The 27,445-nt window shown below is 49.0% G+C and overlaps 1 protein-coding gene across 1 annotated transcript in view; it reads right to left on the reverse strand.

Moving 5' to 3' along the window:
* DNAJC2 (DnaJ heat shock protein family (Hsp40) member C2) overlaps positions 1–27,445 on the reverse strand; it is a 630,220-nt gene that overhangs the window by 247,035 nt on the left and 355,740 nt on the right. Inside the window, exon 10 of the mRNA XM_069628062.1 lies at positions 9,348–9,497. Coding sequence (XP_069484163.1) covers positions 9,348–9,497 — 150 coding nt within the window. The remainder of the gene's footprint in view (positions 1–9,347; positions 9,498–27,445) is intronic.

The following is a 27,445-nucleotide window of genomic DNA, read 5'->3' on the forward strand; positions in this document are numbered from 1 at the left end:
ATGGAGGCACACACATAGCTCAGTTACAAGGAACTGAGCTAGGCGGTCTAGTCTTTTGGGTGTGGCAGGCCTGGGACTACTTTACCTGGACTACTTCGGGTGTGGCAGGCCTGGGACTATTTTACCTTGACTACTTTACCTGAGACTATTTAAACCGCACCCAAACAGCAGAACATGCTTTGCGTTATTCTGCTGTGGGCGGTTAACGCTCATCGTGTCCAGATCTTTGATGCCCACTTATCTGAAACCAAGGACCTGCAGAGAGAGAAAGAACACTATGAAACTTACCTGGAACAGTATCCAGTCTTCAAACCATCGCAAATTCAGTTCCACTCACCTGAAGGTACGAACGCCATCATCCGGCACCGCATGCATCCTGGAATACCATAAACTGGAAAGAGAAGAAAGAAAGACAGCATTAGTAAGCGTTTACTCACGTTTCCTCCCGAGTGAAGAAAGCCACACAATTCTTACCTGGGTAGTCATCTCCTGGTCAGTATCATTGCTGGAACATTACGCCGCTCGGCGAGGAACATCGCCACCTGCAAGGAGAGAAAAGACACAGGTTAGCAATATAAAAGGACAAACAGCGCCGCACATTACTCACCGGACAGCATCGTGCACACCGCGCTTTGGCCTACCGGCCCATGCTCATCTGCAAATTGCATGACAACACCAAAATACCTTTCCATACCTAAAAGGAAAGAAGACATTATTCGAACTAAGAGGAACTTAAGAACTGCATATAAAGACTGTAAAGCAGCAAACCTACGGAGTCGCAGCAGGCCTGGATTCCCACAGGGGGGCTTGCACCAGTGAAGTAACTTGGTCGCAGCTCGCCTCCCACATCTACGTGCCCCTGCCACGAGGAGCAAGGCGGAGAATCCACCTTTTACAACATTAAGGTGAGGAGAGGGCCCAAGGGGGAGGAAGAGTTGAGGCCAAGGGAGGTGGGAAATCAAAGAATCTGGTATTGAATCCAGCTCTCCTACATTGCAGACCCATCTTTAACCAGAGGCCTTACCAAGGGACCGGGAGAGGGTTCAAGAGTGCAAATCATCTAACCAGGGCTGGGTGGCGTCCCCGTAGATACCAGGTGAGCGTAACAAGTGGCCGCATCCGCAACCTGCACAAACGCACGAGGTAGATGCACGATGACATCATGCCGAGCAGGGACGTTATGGACGTCACCGTGGCCACTTCCATGGCCAACAGCCGTTGTACCTTGCCCAGATGGCTTTCTTCCTCTCCTCCGACAGTGAAGCCAACCGTGCCACTGTGTCGAGTCTAGCTCCCAGGAACAAGGCATCCTGCAACGGTACCAAGTGGGACTTTGCGAAGTTGATCTAGAATCCCAGTTCCTTGAGCAGGTGGACGGTTGTTGCTGTGTGATCAACGGCAAGTTCCCTTGACTTTGCTCGGATGAGCTAATCATGCAGATAGGGGTATACGCGGATCCCCTGCAGGCGCAGTCGCGCCGCCACTGGTACCAGGCACTTGGTGAAGACCCTTGGCGCTGACTTCCACCCAAAGGGCAGGGCATTGAACTGGTAGTGCCGCCCTTGGACCACGCACCGTAGGAACTTTCAATGTCCTTCTCCTATGGGGATGTGGAAGTAAGCATACTTCAAGTCCAGCAACGACAGGAAGTCGCCTTCCTCCAATTGTCCCAGTAGGTGCAGAAGGGTGACCATCCGAAACTTCTGGGACTTCATCTATTTGTTGAGGTGGCGAAGGTCTATGATGGGCAACCTGCCGCCGGTCTTCTTTCGGACAAGGAAGTACCGCGAGTATAGCCGGGCCAGCCAGCCTCCCACCGGGGTGCTCAGGTGGGGGCCTGACGTCACAGCCGGTTCAGTATTGTTTTTTCCGAGGCCTTGCCACCTTGGCCTCGACGACAATGTCCTCTTGATATGATATGGCATTTATAACGTGCCTATACGCAAGTGTTTCAAGGCTCCTGTCTTGTTGCGCCCTCTGTAGGCTTCCTGCGACGAGGAGTGGGCTGCCTGGCAGTACGACAAGGCACTGCCACCAAATCCTTTGCAGGCACCTTGTGACTTGGCTACGGAGATCCGAAAGGACAGCTGTCGCTGATAGAGAGAACCCAGTGCCCGGGCTGACTCAGTCTGCCTTGACGGCCTTCAGTGACTCGTCCACTGCCTTGCCGAACAGGTTGTTCCTGTCTACGGGCACGTCCAGTACCATGGTCTGCATGTACTGATGGAAATCAGTGGCCCTGAGCCAACCACGCATGCAAAGACAAACGCCGTTGCCCATCTGGCGAAAGCCGGTGTCGGCGATGTCCGTGGCCACCGTAATGGCGTGGTCCGAAGCCACTTCACCTTCCTGTAGGATTTCAAGGGCTTCTGCCCTCTTGTCTGGTAGGAAATCCAGGAGGGGAGCGATCTTGAACCACAGCTCCCTGTAGTAGCGTGCCACGATCGCGAGGGCGTTGGCCGCTTTGATGGTCATCTGCGCCAACAAGATGAGACTCGTCCCATGGCGTCCAGCTTCTTCCCCTCACTGTCCGGTGGGAAAGTGGAAGGTGATGCCGTGGCCCCTGCCGACGACTTCTTGGCTGCCGCGGAGACCACTGAATCCGGGGACGGCTGAGCTCTGAGGCACATAGGGGCAGTGCCTGGGACCCGGTACTACTTCTCGTACCGGTCCCTCTTCGCAGGAGCCGTGGACGGGTTCTTCAGTAGAGACAGTCTTTCGTTCCAGATGTCGTCCAGTAATGGGAGCGATAGGACGTTCTTCCTCTTGGCCTCCTGTCGTTGGTAGAGGAAACCCTTCTTTTTCTGCTCCTCGGGACAAAGCTGAAAAAGCTCCAATGCCCTGGCGATCATGGCGTGAAAGGAGCCAATTTCTTCAGGGGGGGAGGGGGGAGGAGGGGGTGCCGGGGCAGAGGGTGATGGGAGATCCGTCCCGTCACCACCGCCATCGTCCGTCGCCGTCTCCGGTCCCGTCTCATTCCTCGGTGGAGGGGATGGAGGTGAAGGCTGGAAAGGAGGGGGGAGGGTGGATTCACCTCTGCTTGTTCGTTGGGCTCCCCGACGGTCCAGGCGCCGCTGGATCGTCCGCCGGGGGTAAGGGCAACCTTGTCCTTATCTCCGTTCACAGGGTCTGGATAGCCATCTAGATTGCTTCTGAGTTGGCCTGTGGTATAGGCATTGGTTGCGACGGGAGTGACGGCTGGGGTGCAGGGACATCTGTTTCCTCCGCGGCCTGCTGCGCCTCGTCGGCCCCACCGTTGCTCTCTTTGTCCACCTAGACTGGATCCCTCCTGTAGGACCCGACTTCCTCAAACTTCTTGTCCAGGATGTTTTTGACGTCAGCCAGCTCATCTTCGGAGGTGGTATCTGTGTCCGTTATGGCTACCGTGCCTCTCCCTCTTTCTCGTCTCAGGGTTTCACAGGGGTCTTCTCAATAGGTTGAAAAGACGATTCCCTCCGGGGTGGCAGGGAAACTCTAGGCTTGAAGCAGTCTTGACTGGGGTAGCCTCCACAGGCTTTGCCAGGGTCGCACGACTCCTTCAATCGAGGCCTTCGCCGGGTGAATCGGGGCCTTCACAACCTTGGGCGGTCTGGGGCCTTCACCTTAGGGGGAGGGTCACCGCCTCACCCCCCTTTGGCTTTCTCCATTGGGATCGACCGGGGCTTCTCCCGAAGCTTACCCGGTATCTCCGACTTCCTTTTCCCCCCCGAGCCAGAGCGTTGGCTCATGGTTGATGGTGTCGGGGACACCGCACCCGGCCTGGCAGCCGAGGAGCCCGAACCAACGGTGCTCTCGGTGCCCGGGGACTCGCAGTGCTTTGCCTTTTGTTGGGCCCCCGTCACCAGAGCTCCCTCAAAGGTCTTAGAAAACCACTCGGACTTCTTACCTGCTGCGGGGCTCTTTCCCTCCAGCCAGTTAGTGAGTGAGTGGAGTCTGGCGGTCCTTCAATGTCCAACCGACATGTTCTTACAGAACGCCCAGTTCTCCTCCACTTGTGACTTGTCGTTGTGAAGGCAGTAGAGGCACCGGGAGTGCTCATCCTCAAAGACATTCTGTAATCCACATACAGGGCAGATCCTAAACAGCTTGGATCCAACCGGCGTTGTGTCTCCTTTGTCATGGGCCATTTCCACGCGGGGTAGGCCTCAAAGATCTTCCGGAATCCTCCATGAAGAGAAACTCGACGAAAATTCGCCCTTGAGGGGCGTTTAAAAAAAAAAAAAAGAATTCCAAAACGGGTCCCCGTTGATTGGAAGAAGAATCGGTGGAGCTTGAGGCTCGAATTGACCGAAAAATAAGAGTAAACTAATAGGAAAAAGGCAAAACGCAGTAAAAGCTTGAGGACTCCCAACAGTTGAATGTGCGATAAAAATCTGAAGATGGCTGCCAGAGGAGGGGCTTAGGTAGAGGGCAGTCATTGGCTGGGGGCAGTATGACCCAGAGACCAGTGATTGGTTATTAGTAGAAAGACAGTTCAGAAACTAAACAAACTGATTTTTTCTTTACCGAGGATTCCCAGCACGACGACTGGGAATATTCATGAGCATGTGAATCCATGCCAGACCCCATGCTGGAGAAAGATTTTACCCGGTGGATTGTCGTGAGGCCGCTGTAGGAAGGGAAGGCAGTAGCCGTGGGCTACGATATCCAGAAACCACGCATCTGAAGTAATGGCTCACCACTCTTCGAGATGCTGAGACAGTCTGCCTCCAACCATCCAACCCTGGGACATGGCCTCATTACTGTTTGGAAGTGGCTGTGGCAGTGCTTGAAGGCAAAGAGGCAGCTGCCTAAGCTGCTCTGGCACCTCTATTTGCCCGAAAACCATGGGTACTTTTTCGCTGGCATCTTTGACTGGCGGCCCCTCTCGTTCTACCAAAGGAGGAGTAGTAATGAAAATAACCTCCCCTCCACTGCTGTCCCCTAGGACGAAAAGGCAGAGGTTGACACACAGCTGCGCTTAAAGATTATGCCACAGCTTTTGAAGTCTGCAACCTCTCAAGGCTCTCGCCAAACAAATGTGCGCCATCAAAGGGCATGTTCAGAAGATGGCTTTGCACATCCGGAGCAAAACCAGACTTCCGCAACCACACAAGTCTGCGTATAACGGTGCTCGCAGCCATGGACCGGCTAACACGGTCTGCTGTATCCAAACCTGACTGAAGGGATTCGCACATGGCATCCTTGCCGTCCTGCACAAGAGGCAGAAAGCCATCCCTTTCTTCCCCCTAAGGAATATGCTCAGCCGCTAAAGAAACAGTTCCACAGAGTGTGTGAGAACCTTGCTAAGGTACAGGTGGAGTTGGCCGATTTCAATGCCATGCTCCCCGCAGAAAATATCTTCTGAACCCAGCCGTTGAAGCGCTTGTTGTCCCTATCCGGAAGGATGGTAGGGTACGCCGCCTGCCTCGCGGTGGGCGTAGCCACCTGAACCACCAAACTCTTGGGAGTGGGCTGAGTGGATAAATAGCTGAGGTCGGTAACGGAAGGGCAGTCAACGCTGGCTTTGTGCACTTAGTAGGTTGCAGCAGTCTCGCTGGGGACGAGGACAGACCTAGAAACAGGTCTCTTGCGTCTATCCGAAGCCTTGTCCAAACGGGACCTCGAAGGTTCCCGATGCGAGTCGCATCGCAGACCTGAGCCCAAAGGCGTGCGAGCCACGGTACGAGACCGATCCTGGCCGGCTTCGTGAGAAGACGCGACCGGACCTGTGCTCTGTGATTGAAATATCGCCAACATTTGCTCCTTAAAAAGGCAGCCCATTCCTCCTGAGTCGAGGACTTCATTGGGCATTCCACTTTCCTCGCAGCTCCATCCTCCGAGGAGGACGGGGAAGGCGCTTCCGAGAATGCTGCAACGAGGAAGAAGAATGGCGGGAACCACTCAGCCACTTTGCATTTCGACTGGATTTACGGAACTTACTGGGCTTAGCACACCTACCTACCTGGAGCTTCCCCTTACACTCCCTCAAGGCCTAAGCAGTTAGCGACTGGCATTTTGAACAATCGTCGGTGTCGTTACTCTCGCCCAAGCACCACAAACAAATGCGATGCGGGTCAGTGATCGACATTTTCGACTTGCAGTCACGGCAAGTCTTGAAGCCAGACCACGGAGTCGGAGGGGCCGAAGAAAAAGACATCTCAACGATGAAACACTAGGCGTGCCGAGTTTCACGAAGAAACACGTTCGCAGAAAAAACAGAACTGAGGCTACGGGCGCCGTGCGTCCTATTTCTAACATCCGGTGACGTCGCCCTCGATGGAGTCCTTCGAGGGACATCGACCCAACGTCATCGACACAGAACGCCCTCTGCTGAAAAAGTTTCTGAAGTGCACAGCTGCAGACATTACATGTCAAAGATGTGGAATACATTGGAGGAGATATGTGGTTTATAACAGATACGTTTAACAACTGTATCCTCATTTGATCAAGAGCCTAAGAATTAAGGTTTGGTGGCAGGCTTAAAAATTAACCATACATATCTCTCCCACTCTCCCTCCCTCCCTCCCTCCCTCCCTCCCCCCGTTTCTACAGGTACTACATATGCAAACATAATTCGGCTGGGCACAAGATAGAATCAAACTCTTAGGTGTCATAAGAACTCTTGAATTAACTGGGATGTACAAAGCTAATTATCTTCCACTGTTGAAAGAAATAGCGGTCCAACTAAGTAAATGGGGCCCGTTGACAATCTCCTGGCTTGGCCGAATTAATACGATAAAAATGGTAATCCTCCCCAAACTACTCTACTTTTTACAGGCTCCCCCAATCCGTGTTCCAGCCCCCTACTTTAAAAAGCTACAGAGAATGAAGTCTACATTTGTCTGGAATAACACATCTCCAAAGGGAGCATATGAGGTTTTAATTACTTCTACACATAGGGGAGGACTGGGCTGCCTTCCAACTATGCAAAAATGTTATCAAGCTGCACAACTTTGAATAGTGAAGGACTGGTGGGGTAAGGATTCAGAGAAAATGTGGGTGCAAATGGATCAGGTGATAGGGGGCCGCAACTCAGACAATCTATGGCTCACCAAAAGGGACCACCCCCATAATATCCCCAAGAGTAGGATTACAGGCTTGGGACATATTGGTTAATAAATACCAATTTACTACATTCCCCTCACCCTTCACACCCTATTTTTTAATGCTCAATTCACCCCGAGCCTAGAATCACAGCATTTAGTACGTGGAAACAGGCTGGCGGCACAAAATTGCGAGACATGTTTCAGGGAACAGATCCCAAGTCTTTTACTCAATGCAAAATAAAACTAGGATTAAATGAATTTGCTCGCTTTCAGTACTTTCAGGTACAGCACTGGATACTGGCTCCCCCGAACAAACAGGCAGACACCAGAGAGCCCACCCTCTTTTGAAAAATTCACTAGCTCCAACCCAGGGAATAAGGCCCTAATCTCAAACCTATATAAAATTATTGCAGAGGTCCCCCCTCCAGCTACTCCCCCATTATATGTATCTAGATAGCAGCTAACTTTGGGATAAAACTTGGAACAACATCCCAAAAGAAATAAGAAACACCGAAGATCACCTAAAATTCAGGAAATCACTAAAAACCTGGCTCTCCAACACCACTGATTCAAACTGAAAACCGAAAAAGAGAAAAGGATGACTAAACTGGAAAGGACACGGACAGCCCCACAAATGACGGTGAAGCTCCCACGGGGCCTGGACGGGTGACACCGGATAGACTGGAACTCAGACGACACGCTCGGAGACTGAGTCAACTACTCCACCCGCCCCTCAGTTACCAACAGGTACCACAGTGTTGTGGAATTGCCGAGATATTGGCAATTCGCACACAACCTGACTCGTTGACATTGACAGGTGCACTGGCCACAGGAGTATGAAAGGAGGACAGGTGGGCTATTAGAGAGCCTGATAGAGGCGGGGACCAGAGGAGTAAAGAACCTTGAATGTCAGAGGGACCCAGATAAGGACAGGCGCATCAGGGGAGACTACACAAGCCCAGCGCCTCAACTCAGGATAGAGATGCCAACTAACCAACTCCACTAACAATTTCCCCTCTGCATACACCTCTCACATTCGAAACCAACACAACCAAAACCTTCAGCACAACAAACCGCACAAACTTCATAACACTGCAACAACAAAACAAAAAAGACACAAACTCGCACAATAGTACACGACGACTACTGGTCGCAAACACCCCAGGCCCAGCCAACGGACCCACCGGGCTGAGGCCGCCAACAGCACATCACTGCTCTCTGGCACTTTTCCTGCTTCCGCCCACGAACTCGACCTCCCCTCCTCTTTCAGAGCCGCCGGAGTGCCAGGGGACCACTCCGCTGGTGATAGTGTGCGGTACAAATGTCCTTTAACATTAACAAAGATATTCCCAAATGTACTTGCTCAATCCAAATAAGGGAATTTTGGTACAAGCTGCTAGTTCAATGGCACTACACGCCAGCCTGTTTACATAAAAGGAGACCAGCTATTTTATCGTAATGCTGGAGACAGTGTGGCTTAATTGGGGATTGGGGCATATATGGTGGAGCTGCCGAAATTGAAGGGATACTGGCAGAAATCGATAAGTTGGCGCACATATTTGGTATAATGAAACCTAATACTCTTAAGTCTAATCTTTTGTTGATTTTTGAGTCAAAAATGAAACATTGCTCGAAACAGAAATGTAAAACCTTTGTTATACTGCAACTAGCTGCTTTATTAGGCATAGCACAAAAATGGAAATCTAAAGCATCACTGCACTTTGCTGAATGGTTTTTCAGAGTATGGAGCGTTGTCGCACTTGAATGGATCACGTACATTATTCAAGGAGATCAAGCAAAATGTTCACAGGACTGGTCGGAAGTACTTACATTCTTACAAAATGATTATATTTGATACTGTCCTCAGCACCTTCAAATCATGGGCATTCAATTACCTTTTTTCCTTTTTCGTCAATATGTAACGTGCCAACGGGTCGGGGGTCTGCTAGAGTTGAATCAGGGAGAGGTGCGGGGGGGTACATTACTGTTTGTTATATATGAAATGCCACTCAAAATTAATTCAAAAATATATTATTTATGGAACGAAACTGTAAACAAAGAGTCCATCAGGAAAATAATTACATGTCCAGGTGTTTAATATGAACTGGTCAAAAAACCAAATGCCAGGGAGGTTTGGGGATACAAAACCCAATACAACTTGTTTGGAGTAAAACATACATATATGTAGGCAATTTGCTTTCCACATTTATATTGGTAGTGATTAACCCATGCTACATGTTGGTGTACACTTTGCAAGCTGGAGCTGTAAACCACTGTCAGTCTATGATATTGTCATCCCGATTAGCAGTACGTGCCTACCTTACAAGTGGTTCGCAATCGTTGCCTTTCTTTCTTTATTGCTTTCTTCTGTATATCTTTTTCTTTCTTTGCAAGTTGTGCTTGTTGCCTTGCTTCTTCCTCCTCTTTTTCCTTTGCTAACCGTGCTGCTTCTAGTTCTGCTTGCTTTTGCTAAAATATAAATCATTTTTAACAGTCAGTCTCTCTCTATCGCAAGTTAACTTACAAAATGCTTTTGACAACGGAGGCCTATAGATTAAACACTTAAACAGTCCGATTTAAATTACCAGATCAAAACCAGCAGAGCAAAGCATTCAAAAGCAAAGCACCTCTTAACTTGGTTACCCATTTCTTCTTAACAGATGTCAATGAGGGGGTGCATGATACAAACTCACCATGTAGAGGTTGTTGAAAGAAGTGATAATGTAGATGAATTCACTTCCTCGTAGCAGCATTCTATTCTAGAGTTTTACAGCTTAACTCTGTCATTACAAAACGGGAGTAACACTTACAAATCAGTCTCGATCCGACCCCAACATCTTTAGACTAGGCGAAAGTACAAGCTACATATGATGACCCATGTACTTGGTAGTCCAGGTCCCCTTTCTACTCGCAGGATAAATACTCTTCATACCATAATGAGAGCTTTTCTTGCAGAGCACAAATGGAAGCCTGTGAGCTGGCATTCATTGTCCCACGAGTGCGCTAAATCCCTCTTTATGCACACAACTTATTATAGACAGTAGTCGCTCGCTCTCGGACAACACAACTCAGAGAATCGGAGGATAATGGGTGAAACATCTCTAGGAAGGCGGAAACCGAATACCACAAGAAGATTCCCTATAGTGAGTAAAACATGCATTACTCACCGTAAAAGCATTTCTCATGATTGTATCTGCTTAGATTAACATGCTGAGCATAGACAGACATCCAGTGGTCACTGCAGAGTATTGCATTTTGTTTTCCGTAGTCGAAAAGGGGACGTCGACATAGGCGTTTCTGTAATACTATCCCTATAGTGACGTGTAGTGTACCCAAAATCCCTCACGCATCGAGGTCCCTCTGTTTGTATTTTTTTCTGCCCTGAGGGAGTCTTATTAGACATGAGTGAGTACAGAAAAGGGAGAAGTAATACGATGTCTATGTTCCTTCCATCTGAGCAGGGAGGAAGGGTGGGCGCATGTGAATCTAAGCAGATACAATCATCAGAAATGCTTTTACGGTGAGTAATGCATGTCTTCTGATGTTTGTTAATCTGCTTAGAATCACATGCTGTGCATAGACTAGCGAGCAGCACCCTGAGTTGGAGGTGGGTTGTGAGAAGGAACAGTAGATAAAAGATGTCTTAGTACTGCTTGTCCCACCTGGGAATCAGATCTCGAATGGGCATCTAGACAGTAGTGTTTTGTAAAGGTGTGTACAGAACTCCAGGTTGCCGCTTTGCAAATGGACTCAAGGGGAACATTTGCAATGAATGCTATGGAAGCCCCAGTGCCTCGAGTAGAATGTGCTCTCGGCTCGAAGGGTAGTTCTCTCTTAGCAAGAGTGTAACAGAGTGATGGATTGGAAAATCCATCTAGATATAGTGGATTTGGAAACTGCATCTCCTTCTCTTCCTGCCGCCACCGAGACAAAGAACTGATTCCTTTTTCTCAGTGGTCTAGTTCTTTCCATTTAAAACACGACTGCTCTGCGCACATCAAGTGTGTGCAGGCTTTTTTCTCCCATGTTTGATGGGTTTTGAAAGAACGTTGGTAGTTCTATAGACTGGTTGACATGGAATTTCGAAATTAATTTTGGTACAAACCTAGGGTGTGTGCGTAGAACCACCTTGTCTTTGTGAACAGTTACAAAGGGATCTAGTATGGAGAGCGCTTGTAGTTCGCTTACTCTCCTAATGGAGGTGATAACTATTAAAAAAGAGGTTTTAAGAGTGAGTTTCTTAAGTGTTGCTTTGTGCATGGGTTCGAAGGGAGAACCCATAAGCCTGGTCAGTACAACATTTAGGTCCCATCCGGGAGCTGGTTTAGATATAGGAGGGTGGATTCTTTTAACTCCCTCCATGAAGGCTTTAATGATTGGAACTTTCCACTATGACACCTTATGTTGAGATGTGGTGTAGGCGGAGAGTGCAGCTAGGTGAACTTTAATAGAATTATAGACTAATCCTGAGTCTAACAAGAGAGTCAGGTATAGAACAATCTGTGTGGGAGAGCAGTCAACAGGGTTGATGCTTTTAGCCCCACACCAGATGACGAACCGTTTCCACTTGCTAGAGTAGCAGTAACGAGTGTTCGGTTTTCTTGCCTCTCTAAGGATGTCCATGCATCTCTGTGGGAGCTGCAAATGTCCAAATTCTATGACCTCAGGAGCCAGGCTGCTAAGTTCAGGGTCTGTGGGCATGGGTGCAGCATTCTGCCCTTGTCCTGTGACAGCATGTTGTACAGGCAGGGTAGTTTCACCAGTGGAGAAAGTGACATCTCCATCAGGTGAGCGAACCAGGGTTGCCGGGCCCACATTGGGGCCACTAGTATGGTAACTGGTTCCTGGTGCATCCCTGACCATGTAATCCAGAGACCGTTCCCCTTGGAGCGGTTCTGGGGGTACCTGGAGGCGTAATCTTGGCATTGGGTGTTCTCCAGAGTCGCGAACAGATCTATTTCTGGGAAACCCCATTCTGCGAAAACGTTGGAGACGATGCCGTCTTGTAATCGCCATTCGTACTCTGCGGGCAGAGGGAAGTCTCTGCTGAGTTTGTCTGCCAGAAGATGGAGTTCCCTTGGTACATTTTGAGATAACAGGAACATGTTGTGACTGAGAGCCCACTTCCAGATGTTCTGGGACAGCTTGGACAGTCCTGGAGAGTGAGTGCCCCCTTGCTTGTTCAGGTGGCACATGGCTGTGGTGCTGTCTGTGAGGACTAGCACTGTCTTCTGTTGAAGGTGTGTCTGGAAAGTCTTCAGTGCTTTGAAGACCGCCAGTAGTTCCAGCAAGTTTATGTGTTTGGACGCTACACTCCCGAGTCCAAACTCGGTGTGCAGTCTAATGGGATAGGTGAGCACCTCATCCTGTGATAGATGCATCTGTGGTTAGAGTGGCTTCCACTGTGGGGGTGACGAATGGTTTCCCTATTACTAGGTTTTCCTTCGACCACCACCGCAGCGAGAGAACTAGGGCCTGCGAGACCACCACTAGATCCTCCCATTGTCCGCTGGCCTGACACGCCATCATTCCTGGCAATCGCATGGCTTTGCGTACCGTCACCTCTCGACCGGCTACATATTGAGGGATCTGAAACAGCATATTTTGGACCCTCTCGTTGGAGGGGAAGACGAGACCGTCCTTTGTTCGAATTAGAGCCCCTAGGAATTGCTTGACTTGGCTGGGGTCTAGGCTGGACTTCTTCTCGTTGATGGAGAAGCCTAGTTGGAACAAAAGGTCCAGTCTTTTGGGTATTTGAGAAGCATGTCTCGTAAGAATCCCCTGTCATGAGCCAATGATCAAGGTAAGGGTATACTGGAATGGACTACCTGCGCAGGTGGGCCGCTGCCACTGCCAGTACCTTCGTGAATACCCTCGGCGCTGACGCTATGATGAAGGGCAGCACTCTGAACTGGTAGTGTTTGTCCTCTATCATAAACTTGAGGTATTTTCTGTGCGCTGGCAACATTGAAATATGAAAGTATGCATCTTTCATGTCCAGTGTTGCCATGTAATCCCCCTATGAGAGCAGGGGAATTACTTCCTGCAAAGTCACCATACGAAATTTTTGAGGTTTGACAAATTTGTTCACTGGGCGAAGATCTAGTACAGGGCTCATGGTTAAATCCTTTTTGGGTACAAAGAAGTACACTGAATAAATACCCTCCTTTACCTGTGACAGAGGCACAACCTCTATTGCTCCTTTTTCTAGTAGCAGTTCGACTTGAAGAAGGATGGCGAGGTGCTCCGGTGACAGGCGTCTTCCCCTTGGGGGCCTGAATGTAGGGGACCGACTGAATTTGATGCAGTAACCGTGGGCTATGGTTGACAGTACCCATCGGTCTGTGGTAATTCCCTCCCATGCTGGTAGAAATGATGTTAACCGGCCCCCGACTGGAGATGCATGGGAGGGGACCCGAACTTTCGGGTCATTTGGTGTTGGTAGCCAGGGAGCCTCTAGGAGTGGGGCCCCGACCTCTTCCCTTGCCACGACGTTGCCCTCTCTGAGCATATTGTGCACTGGTTCCTTGAGTGGAGGAGGACCAGTTGCTTGCTGAGGAGTACTGTTGTTGGTTTTGTCGTTGGCCACCCCCCCCCCCCCCCCCGATTCCCGATTCCCCCAAGAGAATAATTCCTGGGTCCCAGGGTATGATAATTCCCGTGATATCCTTAATGTGTTTAGTAACTTCCCTCCAATATGTATCCGCCCTTGGGCAAGCCCAAACCATGTGAAGTAGGGAACCAGGGGTGGAGCAGCCTCGCCATCAGCGATCAGAAAGATATTTGGATTTGCTCTATTGATCTGTACTGGGGTAACGTAATATCTATAACAGAGCTGTAACCTCCCTCCCTGATTATAATACATTGCAAGCTTTTGTGCAGTCTGGCCCAAATTTTAGCCTATTCCTCAATTTCTATTTCCCGGCCCAGGTCCTCCTCCCACTCAATCATGTATCTTTGTTTTTCCGTGGGGTCAGCCCTACCTAGGAGGTGGTACAAAGCCGAGATTTTACCTCTTTTTGTTGGGGTTGTGAGGGAGATCCCTAGAGCTGTTAGCTCTCTCGAGCATTTCTCCCGAACCGCTCTATGAGACAGCCAGTGTCGTATCCTGGCGTAGCGAAATCTCTCTTTTACCCTGAACTTCCTTTGCATCTTTCAAATTTGATGGGGGAACCCTCCTCCAGAAAGTCACCCGTCCTAAGTAGACCACCCTCCCGCCACGACTGAAAGCTATTGGTATCACAGCATGTTGAAAACTCCAGGTTGTTCCAGATAGGGGTTAGTGGGCCCAGTGTGCCCCTTATACCCCATTTCCACGCTGCTGCCTTCCAGCTTCGGACAACTGTTATCGTGGCCGATAGGGGACCTTTATTCGCTTGCGCTTTCATTTCTGGCAGATGTGGCAAGTCCGCGGGGTTACCCGGACACCAGCTCCCCTCGATCTGCGTCCACTTTGGCGTGTCCTCTTCTCACCCAGGAGAACAGGTGTGATAGCGGGGCTGCTAGTGTATATCTGACTATGTCTGGCACTCCTAGCCCTCCCAGATTTTTGTCTCGCAACATTATTCGCTTACCAATACGAGACTTTTCCCCCCAGACAAAGCTCTGCAATTTCTTTTGCATATCCACCAGTACTGGGCCCGGAATGCGGGTCGGTATTGCGGTGCAAAAGTGTAGCCACCTGGGAATTATATTCATTTTTATGGCCGTAATTCGCCCAAACCAGTAGACTTCCCGAGAGGACCATGTCTTTAGGTCTTTCTTAAGAGTTGTAATAAGTTGAGGGCAGCTTGCAGCATATAGATGGGCCGGGTCTTTAGTGATCCGTACCCCCAGGTATTCGATCGCGTCTTTCACCCATGGGATCGGCATCAATTGGCTGAGGGCGGTTCTTTCTTGTTTAGAGATGCTGATCGCCAGGGCTGATGACTTGTCTAGGTTAATTTCGAACCCCAACAATGTCCCAAATTCATTAATTTCCTTCCATAAGGACTCAAGGGAGGAGGCCAAATCTGATGCTGTTATTAATACGTCATCAGCATAGAGTGCTATTTTATATTCCCTAGTTCCTATCTTAATCCCCCCTATCCTATCATTCTGCCTGATTTTGGCTGCAAAGGGTTCCATTGACAGAGCGAAAACCAGAGGAGAGAGTGGGCACCCCTGTCTAGTACCTCTTGAGATTTGTATTGCTTCGCATCTCCTGCCATTAACTCGCAGCTGTGTCATGGGGATTTGGTAACTGGCCATTACCCATGTGATGAAATTTGGGCCAAATCCAAAATGTTCCAGGATTGCACGTAGATACCCCCAGTCCATCAGATTGAATGCTTTATGAGCATCTAATGATATCATGGCAACCGTGTCCACGGATCTGTGGATATGTTCAATTATGTCTATTGTTCTCCGAATATTGTCGTGAGTCTCTCTCCCTGGTATGAACCCCATCTGGTCACTGTCGATCAGGCCTGGTAAAACCGCTCCCAACCTGCCCGCTAATATTTTGGCGAAAATCTTACCGTCATTGTTCATAAGCTTGATCCGGCGGTAAGAAGCGGCCAATTCTGGAGGCTTCCCTGGCTTGTGCAGCAGGACAGTTACTGATTCCGCCATTGTTCCGGTGACTGAGCCAGACGACAGAAAAGAGTTGAACAATACCATCAGCTGAGGAACCAGAAGCCTTGAGTATTTATTGTAAAAGGATGCGGATAAACCATCGGGGCCAGGAGCTGTGGATTTCAATGATTTAATGGCTTCCGTTATTTCCTCCACCGAAATGGGCAGCTCGAGGTGCTCCAGCCCAGTCGAGTGCTGTTTAGGTAAGGACTGCAAGTACTTCGGTAAGTTGTCTAATGCTGTTGGTGATCCCTTCATATCTGCATGGTATCTTGATAGTTCATTTATTTTATCTGTATCGGTGTAGAGGGTTTTCCCATCAGCCCCAGTTAGTGTTAGGATATTGTTCCTGCTTCTGATTTTCTACAGTTTTGCTCTAGTATTTTGTTTGCTTTATTCCCCTTTGAGTAATAAAACTGTCTTGTGAATGCTAAGGATTTAGCTGTACGATCGGCGCAATGCATTTCCAAAGCAGTTTTAGCCTTTCTGAGCTCTCTCGACTTTTCTGGAATATCGCTTTTTCAGCTCTGCTTCTAGTTGGTTCATGCTCTCCTCGAGCTTGGATGCAGCAATGTTCGAAACCCTTCGCTGTTCAGCTCCCGCGCTAATCAGAGCACCTCCGACGACTGCCTTCATAGCATCCCAGATGATATTAATAGGAGATGTCTCAATTGTGTTTTCTTTGAAGTAGTTAACAATTGTGTTCTCGACCTCCATTTCATGCATTCGTCCAGTAACAGAGCGTCATTCATTCTCCATTGTTTTTGGACCGGGCGCTTTTGCCCCAAAATAGCTAATTTTGCAGTCACCGGGGCATGATCCGAAATCATGCATGTTTGTATTGACATTGCATCCAAGCATGGGTAAAGAACCCCTGAGATCAGTATTAAGTAGATTCTCGAGAAGCCTTTATGCACCTGGGAATAATGGGTGTAGTCTCTTGCAGTCCCGTTGAAGAGCCTCCAGGCATCTACGGTTTCCGTTTCCCTTAATGGCTTGGCTAATGCTAATGCTTGTATAAAGTCAGATTTAGTGGGTGGCAGGGTTTTGTCCACTTGGGGATCTGGCATCGAGTTGAAGTCTCCGCCCATGATTAGGTGCCCTTCTTGAAATGCCAAAAATGTTGGGATTAAATTTGTGATGAATTTAGTTTGAGCCGAGTTGGGACCATAGATTGCAGCTATGGTGATCGGGAGTTCCTCAAATAGCCCCTTGAGTAAGAGGAACCGGTCGTTTCGATCGCTTTTTATAGTAATTTTTGTTAGGGGGATCCTGTCACTCAGGAGTATGGCCACTCCTCTTTTCTTCTGGCCAGAGGTGGCAAAGAATGCTTTTTTGTACTTGATAAATCTTACTCTGTGTTCATCTTCTTGCAGTAGATGAGTTTCTTGTAGAAAGACAATATCCCCGCCTAATTGCCCAAGTCTTTGTTCAACTGATTTCCGTTTCCGTGGCGAGTTAAGTCCTTGCACATTCCATGATAGGATTGTTATTTCACTTGTGTCAGCCATAGTCTTATTCCTTTTGGTCTAAGATTAAGCACGCTCTCGCCTGCTAATCTCGATCAACCCTGCCTGAGGCCACTTCGATGCTTCGGTATTGCTTCATTGATGTCGCCGCAATGTCATGATGTGAGCTTACGCACAGGGTCGAACCGATGAAGCTCCCAGACCCTGGGTATTTGACTGTCTTTCAGTGAACTCCCAAATCCCTCAACCCCCCTTTGATACGAACAAGTAGGAAGAGCAACATCCTACAGCCACTGGGAAACTGGTGGCCTCAATGCGCTCATATTGGCCAACTGGGCCGCCGAACCAACTGTGAACTAGGACTGATGCACTATATCCGCACTGCCAGGATATCGCTCTCAGTGCCTGAGTGAGGAATTAGACTCAACGTGAGGCTCCATCTCCTTTTGGATTTGTATATCCTTCTAAAGCACCGCTTGTCAATCGACTAGTTCCGGAATAAAGACTCCGTTACCCGCCGTTGTTGCTTTAATTTAATTCGAGATCACCCAGGATTGGAGTTTTTCTTGGGTGGGCCTCGAGGTCTATGCCGTCGGGCAGGTTTGGACCATGATCCGTCAGGAGGATTGCTGTGCTGAGATTGGGTTGGTCCTTCAGAGTCTGAGCCGCCCCCCGCTACTCCGAGGCCCATGAATTTGTCGGCCTCTTTCAGTGATCGAATTTGTCTCCGAGTTCCCTCCCTTGTGAACTGGACCGAAGTGGGGAATCCCCATTGGTAGCCAACCTTTTTCCGCCGCAGCCATTCCGTGAATGACCACATGGCTCTTCGCTTCTGTAGTGTGGAATTCGCCAAGTCTTGGTATAGCGATATTTTCGATCCCTGGAATGTTATTTGACCCATTTGTCTTGCTTCACTCATGATTTCCTCCTTTATTTGGTGGAAATGAACCCTTACCTAGACATCCGGGGGGAAGCTGGATGCGGATCTCAGGACCGACCTGTGCACCCGGTCCAGTTCTAAAGATGCATCATCCGGCAGGGTTAGGATGTATCTGAGCAACCCCGAGACTTGGTTTCCCAGCACCGAGTTTGGTATGGACGATGGAATCCCCCGGATGCGGATATTGTTTCTCTGCGACCGATTCTCAGCATCCTCTTGTTTGGCTTCGATAAGGTCACATCTCTCCTCCAGAGCTTTGATTCGGTCTCTGTCGAGCTCGTCCGCTGATCACAAACTTCTGATTCAAGCTCCGCCGTCTGTCTCTCCACCTCCACCACTCGTTTGTCCAGGGAGTTTATTTTTCCTGTTACTTCTTGTGAATTTCATTTGTCAGGGTGGTGAGTAGTTCCTGCAGGTCCGCCTTGGTCACCATTTGTGCTGCGTTGTTAGCTGATGGTGCGCTGATAGGGACCTCATCCTCTGCGGGAACCTCAGGCTTTTCCCCTTTTTTGAAGCGATCATTCAAGGCATTCGAGGCACTAGCCATCAATGCCGCAATGTCCGTCTGCTTGGACATCTTCCCACTCCTCGACATCCTCGCTCCCGCCAACCCCCTGATTTTCCCCCTCTGCAATGTATTTGCTTGCTTGATCTGCCCCAGGGAGCAGGAGATAGGTAGTATGCGAGGGGAACCAAGCAAAGCAGGCAAGTCCCCCAAAGGAGTTCTATTGCACGCTGCCGGTTGAAGATATTGCGTAATGGCGCCCTGCGAGCGTTCGCACCCAGCTAATCCCCCCTTTCAGATTGAGGTGGCAGAGGGGCACATCATTTATATATTACTGCCTCTTAGGTGCTTTAGGCCGAAACTGGTGCAAGGGTAATGTTTTACCATTTATTTGGTCGTTCTGGCTCCAGGGTCGGGAGAGCGTTGTTTCATGCAAACCCTGGAGCGGCTGCTCGCGTGGCCTCTCCCACAGGTAGCTGCGGCTCTGCTTCTCCGTGCAGGCCCCCCCGCAGCTATGGCCAGATGCTCAAGCTTCGTGGTGTGCCTTGTTGTGACCATGTGTTGGGGGTACAGGTAGTCGCACTCCTCCCTTCGTATCCACGGGACTGCCATAGATCCTTGTGAGGCCTTTGCTACGCCTGTCTCCAGCACAACCGCAGCCCCGGTGCAAGACCAACAGCAATCCGGCCAGCAATGAGTTTCGCCACGGGTGGTTCCTCCGCCGTGAGAGTAGCTCCATGAGCTCCGCGGTAGCTCGCAGCCGATGGAACACGCCCCGGTAGGTCCCGGAACGGTGCCAGGAGCGTCTCCTGCTTCACTCGAGGGCTCAGCGACTCGGGGATGTGGGTCGGAGTCTCTGCTGTCCCCCGGGTGAGGAGAAATGCGTTTCACCTTCTCAAGGAGGCCCCTCCAGGTCCGGGCTCCAACCGCCGGGATTCTCCTCCACTCCGCTCCGGGACACCGCCACAGGACTACTGCAGGACTACTGCAGCTTGAGCAGCGGGGAGCCGCACACCTCTCGACCGCTTCCGCTGGGCTTCAAACATAAGTCGCTCATCTTGAAGGCAGTGCTGGATCGAGTCAGTTCGTTCGGCGGCTCGTTCTGCTTTCAACCGCCTGCATCACCCCCATTTCGCGCGGATCAGTGGTGCAGCTGCCATTTTGTCGCCGGGAGCTCCCCCGATTTAAAAAATGCATCCGAACTCGGAGATTCGGTCACCTACCAGGAAATCACTCGCCATGCAGCAGCAGCTACTCCTCCCACATGCTGTGGCTTATTTTTGGTGGGAAACGGAGGATGCAAACAGCGTTATTGCTTACTGCGCATCGGGCCAGCCAGGAGCTCCTAGGCAGCTCCAAGCAACGCCCCATCTAGCGTGTTTATAATGATGCTTTGGTTAACCAGAGTACCTTCTGTCACAGTGGCTGACAAACGGGTTCGTAAGGGCTCAGGAACTTCGAGGTCTTGGCGTAACTTTCCCCATTGGGAATCAGCGTAGCTTGCCAGCAAGCTATTGTTATTGGCAATTCTGTTGGAAAAAGCTGCTGAGGATGTAATCCTTTTTCCCAAGGCATAAAGCTTTTTTCCCTCCTTGTCTGGGGGTGCTTCGCTAGTAGATAGCGGAACCCCTGCCCTTTTCCTTGTGGTGGTTACTATCAAGGAATCAGGTATTGAGTGACCCCTAATATATATTGGGTCCGACGGTGAAGGACTAAAGTTTCTCAATCCTCAGGTTGACCCCTCGAACCAATGCAGGTGTTGATAAATATGGAATGAGTCGTCTCTTGACCGAGGCGAGAAGGGGAATGGCCTTACTAGTAGGTGGTTTCTCCTCAATTATTTTCTCCACAAAGTCTATCTCTGGAGTAATCCTCCCCTGTATCAATTTCAAAATGCGCTGCTGCTTTACGTAGCAGTGCATTGAAAGTGGGTTGGTCATCTACAGGTGACGGGTTTCTGACTGGTGTGGTCTGAGGAGGGGACAGATCAAGAACGTCAGGGTCCGTTGATGCTCCTGGAGATTCCCCGCCCCCACCCATGTCTGGGTATTCCTCAAAGCCCTCTTCAGGGTCCTGTTGATCTTCAATATTTAGGAACTCTTCATCTTCCTGAAAGTGAGTGTCATCTTCAGTGAGGTTATATGCATTACCCTCCTCTTGAAGTGGGTCAAAGAGTCTTGGATATTTGGCCCTGGGATCTTCATGAAGTATCTCCCTTGGCCTCTTAGGTTTATGTCCACCCCTGAACATGTTACACCTATCTAGTTTGTCCATACACGATTCAAATGTTTCCAAAGTCCACTGGGGTAACCCTGAAAGGTCTGGAGGCGGAAAGGGATGCTCTTCCGCCTGTAGCCGTCAAGATCTGTCCCATAGCGTGGAGGATATACTCCCTTCGCCCTCCGAGAAACCTTCTTGTGGGTGCGACACTGGGGGTGTATCTCTAGGTCTTTCCTTTGACGGAGGGGGAGGTACCGGCATACCTTCCGTCTGTTTCGGCGTCTCCCTGGCCTTGTGAGCGGGACTCGGCGACTCCCTCGCCATCTGTCTCTGAGCGTCAGAGGAGACTATTCTAGCCAAGCTATCGGCGTCTAAACTGTCCGTCGAGGGCTCGTTTTGCATGGTCTTTGGCGGTGCTGGGACGTTTTCGCCGACGGTCGCTCTCTTACGAGGCGTGTCATCTGGCGTTTTGGTGGTTTCGCCCTTATTTATGGACGGCCCAGGTCGCTAGCTGCGCATGCGGTTGCGGGGAGGACTTGCGACCCTTACAGTCGGCAGAGGCTGTCGGTCGATCCGGCGTCTCCGTTGGCGCTAGGGCTTTCTTCGACTTAGTCAAAGGAGGGCCGTGGGTTGTGTGTTTAGTTTTATGCTTTCCATGTGCGTCGGCGTCGCCGGGGTGTACATCCCCATAATTAGGGCGTGAGCCAAACCTGTCGGGGCCGGGGACAGACGCGAAGGAGCGGGAGCGCTCCTTAGAGAGGTCGACAACGTCCGATACAGAGGTAGCGTTATCAGTCCCCCTCATCACATTCGTCGGCAGCGGGAGGGGAATCAGCCTTTGACACAGCGTAGGCTGCCCACCTCTTGACCCTGCGGTCCTTTAAAGTTTTTAGGCGAACGAGTTTACAGGCCTCACAGCCGTCCTCGTTGTGGTCGAGGGGTGAGCAGCGGTTACACCGCTTATGCTTATCCTTTCACGTGAATTTGCCGTTACAACGCGGGCAAAATCTAAAAGAATCCTCTCCATAGCTGAGGATACAGGAATAAGTGATAACGACCCCGAAGGAAAGGGGGGTGAAAGAGAAAGGCATTCTAGAATGGAAACAGAAGTGTCCCCACAATCCCCACTCTCCCTACTGTATACCACCGAGGCCGGGCCACATGTTCAGCAGCGCCGATAGGATCGCCTCTGTCGAAACCGCCACCGAAGATCTTGACTCGGCGGGGAAACAGCTTGGCCGTCGCCGTTTAGATTTAAAGATAACTGACAAGCAACGACCAACAGTCGAATAAATGGTATTGCAATGTCTCTTACGAGCTCCGCATTAAGGCGACCAGTTTTCTGGATGGAAAAAAACAATCTGAGGGACCTCGATGCGTGAGAGATTTTGGGTACACTACATGTCACTATAGGGATAGTATTACAGACACGCCTATGTCAACGTCCCCTTTTCGACTACGAAAAACAAAATGCAATACTCGGCAGTGACCACTGGATGTCGGACTATGCACAGCATGTGATTCTAAGCAGATTAACAAACATCAGAACTTGTAATACTGATATGTGCGGTAAGCCTTGCTACAGATCATCAAGCACCCAGGAGTCTCATTAGGTAGGATAGTAGCATGGTACTTGAATTTGCCAAATATTTTCTTGAGCAACTATTCAGTCCAAATGCATCAGATAAGGTGCTGGGGGGCAATACCGAAAAAAGCAAGTATCAATCGTGTTTTTTCTTCGCAGATTATATACATGGGCAAATGTCATTTGCGTGCCTCTGTTATGTAAGATTTGTAGAGTCCAACTGGTGTGCGACTTTACAAGACTTATCTGCTTGGTATTAGTGACCCAACTTTTAACATAGGCCTGTACTACACAAGTCGGTCGCGTGGCTGAGCAGCCAGGATTATCTTAGAAGGGGTACTGTGAGCTGTAGAGCAGTACAATGAAATCAGTAAATACAAGTATTCAAGTAAACACTTACATGCTTAAAAGTAATTTTAAAATTATTTATATATACACAAAGCAAAACAATCACACTAGATATGCAGCAACTAATAGTAACATCAAGTAGAATTTCAGAATCAAGTTATTCAAGCAGCAATAATGCAGGCGAACACATTTTTGTACAAAAAAATTTCCAGCACACGCAGTGACATCAATCAAGGTCAGTAGTAGCACTTTTGGTTCACCATACAATATTGAGTTTGGAGGGGGACAGTGTTACAGTAGAACAGAGCACTGTAACAATAGCCTTTTCCCCCAGAGGGATGTAGTAAGTCTTTTGCCCAGCAATAAGTGTCAAACAATGAACACCTTTATAGGGAACAAGCACTGCCAAAGCCAATTGGTTTCAGAAGGGATGCATTTGGGGAGCCTGGACAGCCCAAGTAAATAGGACAGTTCTAGTTCTGATGCAATCTTCTTAGAAAAAGTTAGTTGAACTGTTAATAGTTCTTTGAAGGAAAATCCAGGAGCTCAAGTGAGCCTACCTGAGGTGCACAAGCGGTTAGGCCTGCACAAGGGAATTGGAGTAATTAATGAGGAGTACTCCACAAGCTAGGAAGCACTAGATTTCACTAAAGGTGGTTAAACCCAAAGCCCCACAGTACATAAGAATTGAAGCAGATTTTCCAGCTGACTTCCTTCTTGATGCAACGATGCAGACCCTTGTTACTTGACCTTGGTTGTGGTGATGAAAGGAAGGACATCTGGCGGGCTTCTTCAGCAGCACTCCCGAGAGGGACTCTGCAGCAATGGATTCCACTCGTTTCAGGGGCTCTTTATGATTTTTACACCTTTTTCTCAGTGCCAAAGAGGTACGAATATTTGGTGTGGGGACTCTGGATGTTCTTGCTTCTGTAGACTCACACGGATGCCTGCAAAGTTTCAGCCTGATTTGTCCTACTGAAGACGTTGCACTTGTAAATGGTCCCACTAAGCTGTCAATCAAACGGGGGCTGTGGGTAGTTCTCTAGGGCAGCCACCTGCCCAGTTGGAACTGGTTTCAGCCAGGCATGCCTACAAACAAAGGCCAGTCAAGTTTCAGGCTCCGCCCTCACTTCCTGCCTTCCCATACACACTGGAGCCTGGGCGGGCTTCAGGGATGAAGCCCGCCAAAGGCAAAATACACAACTTAACCCTGATCTTAACAGAGTAAAAGCCCATAAGGACTTAAACAAGAAAGGGTGAAAAAAGCAGACGGTGGCCATTTTGGTAAAAAGGTCCCCCTTGGGTGCTGTACTGAGAAATGACCCTGCAAATACATTGCACAAAAGGTAGTAAAAAGAACCCACTGCCACCAGCCATTCAAGTTAGCTAGTGTAACAAAAAATTACATGAGGAGTGGATAAGGAGTTACTATGTAACCCCTCCAGCACTCCACATAAGGTGGTTGTTAGGCAAGAATTGATGTAGTAACACTGTGTGCGACTACACAACACTTGTCTACTTGATATTAGGTAACCCAACTTTTGGTACAGGGCTGTACTACATAAGCTGGTAGTGTGACTGAGCAGAGGGCCAAATGTGAGCTGTAGAGCTGTAGCAATGAAATTCGCAAATACAAGTAGCCAAGTAACACATACTCAAGGTTTTAGTTATAAATAGTTTTTTATTTAACTAATTTTTACAGAAGCCTTATTTAAAGAGGGCAAGAAATGTAACAATCAAATATACTTTAAAATCCTTTTCCAGAAGCAGCATAGGTTTAGTAGATACTCTTTAGAGATGCTTTTCACAAACTTCCTACACCCGGAGGTGACTTCTTTCACAAGTACAGTAATGGCATTTATATATCACTAGTACACTTTGCAGATTCTGAGGTTGCAGAAAGGAAAGGTTAAAGGAAGGAAAAGGGTTAAACATGTTCTCAGGGCATGCAAGTATACATAAATCTTCCAATGAAGTCTAGACAAAACTTTTCCCAGCAATAACAGTCTAAAAACAAGTTATCACCTCTGTGGGACAAAGCATATCAAAGTCAATGGACTAGAAGAGCCTGCAGGGAGCCAAGACAGACAAAGTCAATTGGAGCACGCCCTATGGAGCCGAGGCACTACATTGTTAATCAAAGTCTTGTACAAAGTTAGAGAGTTTTGTAGAAAATCACTCTAGGGTCACAAGCTGTTACACTTGTGGAGAGAAGAACTGAAATCAACTAACAATAGTAGCTACTGCAAGTCTCAACTGAGAAGAGCAAAGCTAAAGACACAGTTAAGTACCTCAAGCCTGAACAGTACCTCTGGTTTGAAGAAGAGTGGTCCAGCTGGCGTCTGTCCTATTGCAGCGATGCAGATCCTGGTTTCCCGAGCCTCAGTCATGTGGACAAGATGGAGAACAACTGGAGGAGTCCTGCGGCAGCAATTTGAAGGTCGGCAGCAGCTACGGGCCATTTTCGGATCAGAGGCACTTTGCTGTTTCAGCGTGCGGTAAACAGCACCACTGTGGATCTTGGATACTGGTTGGGTTTCCTTCACTCCTTGAGTCCTGCACTCTGGTGAGGGGATTCTAGCTCTGGTCATCCAGTTTCTGTAGGGTCCTTAGGAGATTCCTGGAGCTTCTGGCCGGTTTCCAGACGTTGCACTAGACTACAGATTTTTCGACCCCGAGCACTCGGTTCCTGCAGCAGCAAAGAAGTACAGCCAGTCAAGGAGGATGGTCCAGTGGAGTTTGTCTTGGGGTTAGTTGGTTCCACTAACCCAACTGAAGGAGTCGTCCCTTCCAGAGCTTCGCTCGTCAATCAGAAAAAAGGAGTTTCAGCACAGCAGCAGGGCTTCACCGAGCAATTCAAAGGCCCAGGAGAATGCAGCAGATTTCGTTCACAGTTTCATCAGGTGTTCTTCCCAGTGGTGGACTCTGCCTCTAGTCCCAAAACACTCGCCTTTTAAGCAGGTTTCTCCCATGCATGCACAGCCTAACTGTCACGCAAAAAGCAGGGTAGCTCGTCCTGAAAAGACAGCCAGCCAGCCTATCAGGACTGGTTGCATTCAGGCACTCCTATAGACAAAGGACAGGGGAGTTTCGGGCACCTCCCTCACTTCCTGCCCTTCCAGACACACTGGAGCCAGAGGCGGGTTTCTGGACTGAAGCCCGCCAAAGGCAAAAAGAACAAAGGACTGAAAGATGTGTTCGGCGTGCAGAGTAAAACCCAAGAAAGACCTCACAAACACAAAATGGCGAAAAAAGAAGACCGGGCCATTTTGACAAAAGGGTCAGCCATGGGTGCTATACTACAGCTGAGGATTCAGCCTCCGGTAGAAAGCACAATAGTTGGAAAATTAAACCACTGCCACCAGCCATTTAAAGTAGTGAGAGTAACTAAGAATGTTACATGAGGAGGTAGGTAAGGGGCTACTAAGTAACCCCTCCCCCCCCCCCCCCAACACTCCACATAAGAAGGTGGGTGTTGGATCTACAAAGAGAAAAGGTTAAGTAAAGTCAATTTCACTCACTTTACGATTCTTGGGAACAGTAGTTCACACAAGAAAAGGTATTTAAACCTTAAGAGAAATATAAAGCATTTCTCTGTTTGCTATGTGTCACCATACCAAAAGTAGATGCCAATCGAGCCCGTCAGACTCCAAAAACAGTGGAAACGCAATCCAAATCAAGTAAAAACACATGAGTGAGAAAAAGGTCTCACTCAATCCAAGGTTAAAATTAAAAAGTCCTAAAGTCCAGCAAAAGAGCTGGGGGTCTATAATGTGGGAGGAATATAGCACTACAATGAAAATTCTCATTAACACTCCTCCCCCCGCCCAACACCCAAGACTAAAGGACAGGATAATTTAATCCTCACCAGGAAGGATCTCCTGTTGCAAGTCGGTTACATTGTTTGCTGAGAACACCGGCAATCTTAAGTAACCATTGCCATGGAACTTTTTAACATTGGTTTTCATTTGCAAGCTATATGACCTACAAATACGGTTGGGTACATCTCTTGTTTAGGGTATAGGGGATCTGATGTAACAGTCCCCTCAGAAATTGTGACAACTTCTGAACCTACAATAGGCTTTTTCAAGGGGTTCTTAGAAAGAAATCCCTTAGACCTAGAGGGTCCTCCATGTTTCCTCATCACCTCTCTCACAAGAGCAGGTTGGGTCACTGGTATCTTTGTTGGAGGGGTTGTGGTCAAGCAAGGTACATGCTTCCACCGCCTCTCAGATATTGTTTTGCCTAGTTTCGAAGTTTCCCTCCTAACACTAGGATTGATACTGGAGTCTTCAACAGAAGATCCAACAGTCTTAAGGTGTTTAGCCTTAGACTTAGGTTTCCTGGTTTTCCACCAGTTTTGAGAACTACCAGTTCTCACAGGCCTAGATAGGGGCCCAATTTGTCTATCCATCTCTTCCCCAGAACCAGTGTGGGTCAAAGACTATATAATTGGAGTGGCAATGATGGAGCATGGTTTGGGCTTCCATTTCCCTAATACTGTAGTCTTGGGTTTGCCTTGGTTAGAGGTTAACTTACTAACACAAGGACTTACAGTGGGGTTCTCTGTAGAGGGTTCCACAGGCTCAGGGTGGTCTCTTAAGGTTGCCTCCCTAGCCTATTTGGTTTGTTCCTGTTTCTTCCTACTAGGAGGCCTGGGGGTACCGGACACCACTCCTGGAGTTTTTAAGTCATTCCCCAACAGGATTCTCCCAGGCACCTCATTCTGAACAC

This window comes from Ambystoma mexicanum, chromosome 12, assembly GCF_040938575.1.
Source record: "Ambystoma mexicanum isolate Mex_15411 chromosome 12, UKY_AmexF1_1, whole genome shotgun sequence".
In the NCBI taxonomy this organism is placed as follows: domain Eukaryota; kingdom Metazoa; phylum Chordata; class Amphibia; order Caudata; family Ambystomatidae; genus Ambystoma; species Ambystoma mexicanum.